The sequence below is a fragment of the Zosterops lateralis genome (assembly GCF_965231275.1).
Source record: "Zosterops lateralis genome assembly, chromosome: 2".
Lineage (NCBI taxonomy): Eukaryota > Metazoa > Chordata > Aves > Passeriformes > Zosteropidae > Zosterops > Zosterops lateralis.
In genome coordinates, this window is record NC_139763.1 from 87,943,847 (window position 1) to 87,954,921 (window position 11,075).

The 11,075-nt window shown below is 51.1% G+C and overlaps 1 protein-coding gene across 1 annotated transcript; it reads left to right on the forward strand.

Annotated features, from left to right (window-relative positions):
* The first annotated feature begins 1,096 nt into the window (after positions 1 to 1,096).
* On the forward strand, positions 1,097 to 5,364 carry LOC310906316 (C-type lectin domain family 6 member A-like). Its single transcript, XM_083855498.1, has 6 exons — positions 1,097 to 1,191; positions 2,108 to 2,203; positions 3,527 to 3,628; positions 3,953 to 4,104; positions 4,332 to 4,453; positions 5,177 to 5,364. Exons 1-6 carry the CDS (start codon positions 1,152 to 1,154, stop codon positions 5,322 to 5,324), a joined length of 660 nt encoding a protein of 219 aa, XP_083711624.1. The 5' UTR covers positions 1,097 to 1,151; the 3' UTR covers positions 5,325 to 5,364.
* The last annotated feature ends 5,711 nt before the right edge of the window (positions 5,365 to 11,075 follow it).

Sequence of the window (11,075 nt, forward strand, 5' to 3'; positions counted from 1 at the left end):
AGTGTGGGGGACCTGGGGAACCCCTGCTTCCACAAAGGGGATGTGTTCTTGCAGCTCCACTTCCTGGGGGGCTGGTGAGAGGCTGGAGCTTGCACAATCCCTGTGAATGTGTTTTTATGTGGGCTGAGAGCTTGTGAACTGTAGTTTACACAAAGATGATTAGCAATGTAGGGTCTAACCCTGCCTGAAGCCTGTTGTGCACAAAATGATAGAATCAGAGGATCTCTTCTACACTGAGCTTAGGCTTGTCCTCACTTGGAAGCACTTCTGTGCCCTGATCTTCTGCTGCTTCAGCTGCAATGCCTGTGCTATGGCTATGAGCTCTCCCATTCCTGTGACACTGCATCCATGCATTCCTCTCCACAGGGAGGAACCCTATGATGAACCAAGACCAAAGACTGTGTTCCCCTCTCTGTTCCAACTCTGTCTGCAGCTTTCGCAGTCACAAGCAAGTGAGACTTCATGATCTGTCCTGCACACAGACTCTGGCACTGCCCAGTGATCCTTCTGCCCCACAGTGCCAGGTCGTACTGAATCCTATTGCTCAGATCCCCAGCCTCCCTTCCAGTGGAATTCAGTAAATACAGTGATGGCAAATTCTCTGTTGTGCTCTGGATTTCTGGGCTCAGGATGCACATGGGCACTGCCCAGACTGAGTCACAGAATTCCTTTCCTGTCATTTTTGGCTCTCTTTTACAGGCTGTGCTCTCTGGGTTTAGCACTTTGCTAGCAAACACCAAATAGACCTGCCCCTGTATGTGTTTTCACACACATGGACCCTCAGGAGGAAAGAGCAGGCACCAGAGAGGGAAGGCCATGGATGACCTGTGCAACTGCCTGAGGCTGTGCAAAGGGACACTGTTTGAGCTGCAGGGATACTCCCCTTCATCTGTTTTCATTTGCCTTGCTGAGTTTCTGAGCTGCAATGACTCTTGGGTGAAATGTCCTGTCACAGTAATGATGGAAGTTCCTCAATCTCCCTGTGCTGTGGTGTGTACCCATGATATGGCTTTGTCAGCACATCAGATTAGAGCCTGTGAATGTCCCCCACCAGTGTGGGAGGTGCCCTGTGCAGGAGGAAGGCTGTGTCTGTGTGTCTGTGGCCACACTGGTAACAGGGACCCTTGGAGAAGAGTGATCCTCCTGTAGAGATGATGAATGAGCAAGGGAGAGTCAGTCCTGGAACTGCAGGTAACCCCCAAACCTTCCTTCCTTCTGTCTTCCTGTCCAAGCAGTTGGGTGAAAGACAGGGCTGGCATGGATCCTGGGCATGGTGTGGTGGCCTCCTACCAGGACATGGGGCTTAGGACAAGAGCAAAGCAAGAGATGAGGGAAGTGGGCAATGGCCAGGCTGGCAGAATGACCTTTTTCCTAGAGCCAGGGGGAATGGAAGTCCAGGCAGACCGTGCCCTGCTATTCCCTTCAGTGGTTTGTGTGTAAACAGTGGGGCTGAAGGCTGCTGTCCTTCTGTCATTCCCCTGGTACAGCTCTCTGCATCACACTGAGCACAAGTCCCTGCTCCCATCTCTGGTGTCTCAAAGGACAACCCAGCCAGGGCTCTCCCAAGAGCTCCCAAAAAGTGCCTTTTCCCCTGTGGAAACAATCCCTTCTGTGTGTCTGGCTGTGCACAGCCTGAGCTGGGCAGTCACTCCTTTGGGGGACTGTGCCATTGCAGAAAGGGGCTCAGGGCACAGAGGCAAAATACAGGGAGTGAGGGAAAGAAGCTCTAAGGAGAGAGGAAGAGGAGGGAGATCCAGAAAGAGCGTTCAGGGACAGACAGGGGTAATGGAAGGCAACATGGAAGATGTGTTGAGGAGAAAGGAGGTCTGACAGGACACAGAAGGAGTGAGGTTTGTGCACAATACAAGGCAGGCCTTGTGATAAACAGAGATATAAGAAAGCAGCCTCAGGGCAGCCCCTGTGTTACTCTACTCTGTGGGTCTGAGCCCCTGCTAGTGACAGGCAGCAGGACCTGCTTCCAGCACCTCTGGGACTACCTAGTCCTTGGAACAAGGGACCAGCAGGGTGTTGGGGTACAGAGCCCCCTGGGTTATCCTGTCCCCAACTCTGGGCTGGGACAGGCTCACTCTTGCTTTGTGTTTTTCAGCCCCAGCAGAAGAGAGAAGCTGCCCCTGGCTGAACATCTGGCTCTTCCTCATTATTGCCCTTACATTCAAAGCTGCCTTTATGACCATCTGCCTTGGTGAGTTCCAGGGTCTCTTAATTCATTTGGGATGAAGGTCTCAGGTGACTGCCTTTGGTCAGGTGGAAATCCCATATCCTAGTCCCTCTGCCAGCAGGCAAATGCCCTTCACCAAAACACAGGTCAGAGATCCCTTCTGATGGAGCCTCATGTTCTGTGAGAATGTATCTGTAGCTTTTCATGCACCATTTGAATCTCTGGGCAGAAGGCAGATCTCTTGGCTAAGCTGGCTGTGCAAGGAGCTGCCTGTGGTGGCAGCAAGGCTGTCAGAGCAGTTTGCTCTCAGTCTCTCAGTCTGCAGGAGCTCAGAGCTTGGACAGCCCTGCTCTGATGGAAGAGTTTCCAGAGGACCGGAGCCAATGCCTTCCCCTCCTGCTTTCTCAGGAAGGCTGAGGCACTGGCAGTGTCTCTCAGTAAACAGAGCTTTCAAGGCTGACTGAGGAAGACACTGACCCCTTTTGATCCCTGCAGGGATGGACAGTTCCACAGTGGCTCAAATCCCTCAGCTGAACTAAACTTAGAGTCATCTCTTTTCCCATCCTTTCTCTTTGTGTAGAGAGAAGGTCACATTTATTGGCAATGGGGGTGCTCAGGCAGGCACTGCCCTTGTCCATCTCCTCTGAGCCTTCCTCCATTACAGCAATTCACTAACCAGGCACTGGAGCCACTAGGATTGTTAGGCCCATGAGTAGAAATAGTGATAAATTAAATGACTGAGGAAAATAGACATCTGGATGGTCAAGCACACCCTGATCACCTTCGAATCCATACTCCTGAGTCTCAGAGTTACTAGTAAATCTTTGGGACTGTGGCTCTGGCCTGTCACAATGCATTATTCCCCACAAACTGGGAGCTGGTAATTCCCAGGAGTTTATGCTGCACCCTGGTTTCAGCAGCTCCAGCTGTATGGGATTACCTTCCCCTGCACTGTGTGTTGCTGGTGGAACAGGTCCAGCTGATGGGGACTCCTCCAAATGCCTGGTGATGTGGAGTTTAGGAAGAGCCCCCCTGTGCCAGTGAGAGGCTGCTCTGTGGACTGGCAGCTGGGCTGTAGGTGTGTGCAGGGCAGAGTGCAGAGTGCCTGGCTGGGATCAATCCTGCCCTGTGTGCCATGTGCTTCCAGGGCTCCTTCTGCTGTGGGACTTGGAAGAGGGTCTCTTTTTGCCTGGGAAGGAGTTGTGCCCCTGCTTTGGGCCAGGAGAGGTGACAGCTGGCACAGTGCTGGGTGGGGAAATGGTGGAAGGAGAGTGAAGGGACCAGAGATGCTGTGTGGGGAGCTGGGAGGAAAGGGGTAATCCTGCTGCCTTTCCTCTCCCTTGGCAGTGGTTCCCTTCCGCCACTGCAGTGACCAGCCCTCAGCCCTGCAGCAGCAGCAGCAGCAGTTCTCCAGGTGGGAGTGTGACTCAGTGGATCCACAAGGGACAGGTCAGTACTGGCAATGTTCCCTCTTCCCTGGGCTAAAGGTCTCATGGAGGCTGTACCAGGACAAGTCAAACCCCATCACCCAAAGAACTTTCTCCAGACCTGAGATCCCCTTCCAAGGATTACCACAGCTTGGGGTACACAAAGCTCACTGGTCATACCCCAAAGCAATGGGAAGAATGGTCTGCACTATCCCTGTCATTTCAAGCACATTCTCTCAGGAAAAGGCACCAAGGAGCACATGAGCACTGCCCCTGGAAAACTGGGATCTTTGCAGTCACCATCTCTTGTTAGTGGCCTTCATCTCTCTGTCCTCTCCCTGCACAGACCGAGGCTGGATGTGCTGCCCAAATGGCTGGACAAGGTTTCAAAGAAGCTGCTATTTCCTGTCCACTGATAAAATGAACTGTGCTGAGAGTGAGCAGAACTGCACTGGGATGGGCTCCCAGCTGGTGGTGATCAACAGCAAGGCAGAGCAGGTATGTGCTCAGGGCTGAGAGAGGGACCCAGCAGGCAGAGACATAGGGCTGGGCCCTGGAGGGGACTCTGAGCCCCTCCTTGTCCTGTAGGGAGGGGGAATGTCCTGTCTGCACCTCTGCAGCACCAGCCCCTCCCTCTGCCTCCAGCCCCACCCCACAGGGGCTCCTGATGCCTCCCTGTTCTCAGTCCTGTCTCTCATGGATGTTGCACTCTCTCTGATTGCCAGGAGTTCCTCTCTGAACAAATAAAACAAAAGCCTACAAGAGTGAATTTCTTCATTGGTCTGTTTGCAGAGAAGGTGGGCCAGTGGCAGTGGGTGGACAAGACTCCATATAATGGGACAGCAGCGTGAGTATCTCTGGATGAAGAGGATTTGATGTAGGGAAAAAATGTAGGAGAGACGTGAGAGGTTCAGCTGCTGCATGAGAGGGGGCTGTCACCATTGTGAGAGATTGCTTCCTTGTGAGAGATCAAAGATACAGCAGGAGAGGGCTGTGTAGGACACCAGGTTCACATGGCCCCATCTGTGCTGGTTATTGGTTATGAATTAACCCCATGTGACATGGAAGTCAGTGCTGGAGGCACAGAAAAAGCTTCAAATTGCTGGGAGCAAGGACCCTTCAGAACCCTGATGGACCAGCCTAGCCTGACCTCCATTCACTGCCCTTGCCTGCACAAAATGGCCTCTGGTGAAATGCATGGAAGGAGATGGGGCACAGGGAGAGAGCACCAGGACTGTTCTTGCTGTGTCTTCTTCTGGAGAACAAACTTGCCCTGGAGGCCGACACGGGCCTCTGCTGGGTGTGAGGTGCATGGGGTGAGTGCTGGTGACCAGGTCCCCAGCAGGATGGAGCCAAGCCCTGATGTGCTGGAAGGCTGCAGGAGGGAGTCAGGTTTCCATGTGACACTGGTGCCAGTGGGATGTGGAGTGGGAGCAAGGGCACTGCTTCTGTCCATCAATCAGCACTGGGAATTTCTGTCTCTTCCCTTCAAGTCTTGCATGCACTGATTCCTTTTCCAGCAGTGCTTTACAGTGGACACTGACAAGTAACAGGTCTGTCTCTGTCCCAGGTTCTGGCGAGGAGGAGAACCAAGCAATGTCCCTGTTGAGAACTGCACTTTAATGCATGTGCCTGAACAAAGTATCAACAACTGGAATGACGTCAAATATGATTCCATCCATCATCGAATTTGTGAAGCTGCAGCAGTAACTGTGTGATGGAAATATACCTGTCCTGAGTCAAGCTGGGAGCTGAGCAGTGAGCTGGGAATAGCACGGGCTGTGCTGGGAGGGGTGGGGAGCCTTGACACATCCTCACTGTGCAGACTGGGACCATGTGTGTGGAAATGAAATGAGCTTTGTCCAGCATCCCCAGTGCATGTGGTGGCTCAGGGAACACAGGAAGGCTCAGGCTCATCAAAGCAGGTCCTGTGTTCTTGTGTCCTCCTCTCTCTGACTGGGTCCAGGAGCCTGTGGCTGGAAAGAGATGGACTTGTCCAGGAGGAAGACACAAGACTGGAAGACAGATATCCAGAGATTCAATGTTCTTTGTCTCCTTGGGCAGAGCTGTTTGCTGTTTGTTGAGTCACACACGCAATGTCCCCTAGCTGTACTGGTTTTGCTGAACAAATTCTGAAATCTTAGACAAGAGAAAATACATCACACCAATGAGGAAATGCTCTGTGCAGTGTCTCTGTATCTCTTTTATTCCCCCATATCTTAAGCTGTAGAGATACAGTCCTGGAATCATGGAATGGTTAGGGTTGTATGGAACCTTTAAGGATCACCTGTTTTCAACCTTTAGGTCTTGAGCAGGAACCCCTTCCACTAGGCCAGGTTGCTCAAAGCCCCCATCCAGCCTGGCCTTGAACACTTCCAGGGATGAACAGCTTCTCTGGGCATCCTGTGCCAGTGCCACACAAACAGAAAAGAATTTCTTCGTAATACCTACTCTGAACCCGCCCTCTTTCATTTTAACTCCATTCCCCTTTGCCTTATCACTCAATGTCCTTGTAAAAAGTCCCTCTCCAGCCTTTTTGGAATTCTCCTGGAAGGCTGATATAAGACCAACTTGAAATCTCCTCTTTCCCATGCTGAACAATCCCAATTCATTTAGATTGTCCTCCAGTCTTCTATATATATCCTCATTGCCTTCATCTCTGTGGCCCTCCCTTTGGACTTGCTGCCATGGCAGAAACAAGCCACACTGGGCTCTCAGAGCCAGCTGGAGAAAAACGTTCTCTTCCTGACCCAGAGCTGAGCCCAGGCTCACCTCAGCCAGCAGCATTCCTGGAAATCCTCAGTGATGCCTGTAATGGCATGGCCTGCCCAGGCCACATCATGCTGCAGAAGAGGCTGAAGAGACAGGGCTCCTGCTGCACATAACATCCCATCCAGAACATCCCTGCCTATTGAATTGCCTTCATGTCCTGCTGTAGACCATTGGACACCATGGATCTTCCTTTACTCCATCTCCTCCCACTTCCTGCCTCCTGTGTCCTCACTTCTCTTTCCTCAGGAAACACCAAGTGCCTGAGCTGCCCTGACCAAACAGTGCCAGCTGCCCACAGGGAATGCAGCTGGGTGTACAACTCCTGTCTGTGCACCTCTGTCCTACCTGTGAAAGTGAATCCTCTCTCTGTGTCCCATAGAGAGAGGGGAATTCCTGATGGAGACAAGGTGCCCAGGAGATGTGGCTTCCTAATCCAGTGGGAGCAGTTGGATGAACAGCAGTGTGTGGTGGCTGCAGGTGCACATGCACAGCTGGAGGCAGCAGTGAGACACAGCGTGTAGGGACAGTAGGTACACATCTAGGGACATATGGAATAAAGAGGAGGTAGATGTGCAAAAAACCAAACAAATCAGCAGAGGCAGAAAGCACTGAGCCCAACTCCAACAGCTGCCTGCTCCTGTTCCCCTCCCTGGCTGCAGCAGGATCAAATCCTTCTGGCAGAACAAATGTCTGTTTACACCTATACAATGTGACTCTGCAAGTGAGGGTCTCTCCATCTAGACCTAGAAACCAGGCTCTGCAGTGCACAGCTTCTCCCAACACCAGCCTGGGGTGATGGACTTGGGTCTGCCCAGAGACCTCCTTGGGACTTCCTTGTCCTGGCACTTCAGCACCATTCCCATGGGGTTCTGGCTATTGCCATGCAGAACTCCCTTTTAGGCCTCCCCTCTACAAGAAGTCTTAGCACACAAGCAGGACAAGGAGCACATTTCCTGTCTTCCCTCCTCCAGACAAGAGCCATCCCAGCACAGGAAGGTTATGCCTGCAGTGGAGAAGCCACCTGGAGGTGCACAGCCCCTGAAGGACAGAGCTGACCAGCAGCTTCCTCTCCTGGGTGTCCACTCCTGGGCTCAGCCTGTGGTCAGCAGCAGCCCCTGATGGGTCTGGACACAGCCCCCTTGCCTGGGCTGTAGGAAGAAGGCAGGATTCCATGTAGGATTGCTGCCCTAGGAACAGGAGAAGGAGGAGAACAAGGGTGATTCATCCTGGGAGTTTGGGATGAATCAGGATCTCAAACAGTCTGTGTCCATGTCCCTCTGAGCCCTGAGACCCCAGGTCCTGGAGCTCATCACTCCCTGCAAGGCTTGACAACATCCTGAAGCCCAACATATCACAATCACTGCAGACAAAGTGGTCCTGAGCCTCTACATCCCCATCAGTTCTGCCTCATTGGTGAGAGTGAGAGCCACCAGAGTCCATCTCATCCTTGAGTCCTCCAGAACCACTCTCACAAAGCTCCATGATAAGGATCCTCCAGTGTCCTCCTGGATTGTTTCTACTGCTGAAAACAGAGGTCAGAAACTGCAGCACAAGTTGCAGAGCCTGACAGCTGCCTCTGTGTGCTGCCCTCACACACTGCTGGGGCTCAGGGCTCTGGGGCTGCTCTCCAGGCTGTGGGAGGGCAAAGCAACCAGGCACAGAGGGAACAACTTTCTCTGGCATTAATTCTCTCTTCCTGGATTGTCCCTGCCTCTGGCACTTCTCCTGTGTTTTCTGCCTTCTGCTTTGTTAGGATTTCCTTCCAGGCTACTTGCCTTTATGTCACTGTGGCAGAAAAGTCTTGCCCTGCAAATCATTTGGAATTCAAGAGAAATGGATAGCAGGACTGCTCAGGGGATTCAGGTTGCTGGAGACAACTGCCACCAACCACTGGGAAAGAGAGAATGTCCTCCACCAAGTTAATTTCTGAACATGAGCACACTTGCTGTTCTTTGGACTGGGAACTCTCTCCAGCCTCACCCATTGCACTCCAGGATGGTCAGATGGCCTGGACAGCAGCAAGTGATAAAAAGGAAGGTGAATTCAAGCAGCTGTGTCAATTGAATAGCTGCAACTATTGGAGGGGACATTTCCCCCTAAACCACTGCTGTTAAAGAAGAACATGACCACCAGCTTAACAGTAACCAGGGCATGAGGGAAAGGCTTCTGAGGCACAGAAGAAACTGTCTGAAAACAAAGATTAGAAGAAGCAAGGAGAGTTGAAGAGAGAGAGAGGAGAGAGAAGTGGGAAGGAAGTGGCCATCGAGCTCAGGGTGATCTGCAACTCGGCCCCCTCTGTCTATAAGGTGCTCCCTGGCAGCTGAGTGCCGTGGGTGAGCTCACTCAAGGCACTGAGGGGGTGCAGCAGGCCCAGAGCCACAGCTCTGCAGTGTGACAACATCACCCTGTGCTTTCACCTGTGCTGCACAGGCTGCTGGCAGAGGTGTGCATACACACAAACCCCACATCTCCAGTGGGAAGTGTGGGGGACCTGGGGAACCCCTGCTTCCACAAAGGGGCTGTGTTCTTGCAGCTCCACTTCCTGGGGGCTGGTGGGAGGCTGGAGCTTTCTCAAGTCTTGTGAGTGTGTTTTTATGAGGGCTGAGAGCTTGTGAACAGTAGTTTACACAAGGATGTTTAGAAATGTAGGATCTGACCCTGCCTGCAGCCTGTTCTGGACAAAATGACAGAATCACAGGATCTCTTCTACACTGAGCTTCGGTTTGTCCTCACTTGGAAGCAGTTCTGTGCCCTGATCTTCTGCTGCTTCAGCTGCAATGCTTGTGCTACGGCTATGAGCTCTCCCATTCCTGTGACACTGCATCCATGCATTCCTCTCCACAGGGAGGAACCCTGTGACGGAACAGGACCAAAGGCTGTGTTCCCCTCTCTGTTCCACCTCTGTCTGCAGCTTTTGCAGTCACAAACAAGGGAAACTTCATGATCTGTCCTGCACACAGACTCTGGCACTGCCCAGTAATCCTTCTGCCCCACAGTGCCAGGTCGTATTGTGTTGTGACAGGTAGAAGAATTATAAAAGAAAGACCTCATAAAATCAGGGATGTTGTATTACATTAATAGCCTGTCACCTCTTCTAAGTGTAGGTAAGCAATTTGCAAATTCCCATGTGTTGGGAAAGATGGGACAGGAAGGACTTATGTATAGGATTGTATGGTAAGAAATACTGCAGATGTAAAACCTGTGAATGAAATAGAATTGAAAGCCAGCTTTGAGATGTAGGCATGAGAGGCAGGAAAACGGTGATTAGCTGGAGATGGGTTGAAGGACAGGGAAACAAAAGGACTCAGGAATGTTGCCTTTCCACTCTGCCAAGGCATCAGGGAACAAGTGCATAAGAACATGGTCTTCCGAGTTTAGAATATAAAATGACATGGTAATATAGTAGTTCTTAGAGGCTGCATGCAATGTTTGTAAGTTTTGTATCTTGCACCAGTTGGTCACCGTAAATAAGAATATTCAAGACAAAAAGAGATATAATGTATTGTAACAAGGCCCTTGCTCTCTTGCCCTTGCTCTCTCTTGCTCTTGCCTTCGCTCTCTTGCTCTTTTCCCCTACTCTCTTGCTTGCTCTCTTCCCCCTACTCTTCCCCCCTTACCGTTCAGTTCTCTTCTACTCTTTCTCTCTCCCCTTTCTCTCTTTAGGGCTTTGCTTCAGCCGAGGCTGGTGGCTGAAGGCAGGCCCCCTTTACCCATGACCCTTGTAATAAAGCCACATGTTTCTAGAATATCTCAGGTCTGCAGAGTTCCTTGTCCCTGCTGTCCACAGATGCTACTACACCATGCAAAACCAATCTTAGTATGAAAGGTTCCTTAACACAAAAAACCAATCCTTGGGTTGAAAAATAGGTTCATCTGTGTTAACAATAAGATCTGTTCCATGAGAGCCCATAAAAGAAAAATGTAAACAACTTGAATATTAGCACATACACACAAATCACCTTCAGGAAAAAAAAAAAAAAAAAAAAAAAAAAAAAAAAAAAAAAGTAAGAAAACTACCAGCCAACAGGTGTTGCACACTAGGTCTGTCAAAACTGTGTCAAAGAAATTAGGTGAATAAAGAACTGGCTTTTCCCACGTGAAGAAAATGGAGTCTTGGCAAACTTATTACAATAATATTGAACCCCTTTGCTCAAAGCTCCAGCCTCCCTTCCAATGGAATTCAGTCAAAACAGTGATGACAAATTCCCTGTTGTGCTCTGGATTTCTGGGCTCAGGATGCACATGGGCACTGCTCAGACTGAGTCAGAGATCTCCTTTCCTGTCATTTTTGGCTCTCTTTTGCAGGCTGTGCTCTCTGTGTTTAGCCCTTTGCTAGCAAATGCCAAATAGACATGCCCCTGTATGTGTTTTCACACACATGGACCCTCAGGAGGAAAGAGCAGGCACCAGAGAGGGAAGGCCATGGATGACCTGTGCAACTGCCTGAGGCTGTGCAAGGGGACAATGTTTGAGCTGCAGGGATGCTCCCCTTCATCTGTTTTCTTCTGCCTCAATGGGTTTGTGTTGCAATGAGCATCTTGTGAAATGTCCTGGCAGGGAAATGATGGAAGTTCCTCAATCCCCATGTACCATGGGGTATACCAGCAAATCACAGGAGAGCGACCAGTGTGGGAGGTGCCCTGTGCAGGAGGAAGGCTGTGTCTGTGTGTCTGTGGCCACACTGGTAACAGGGACCC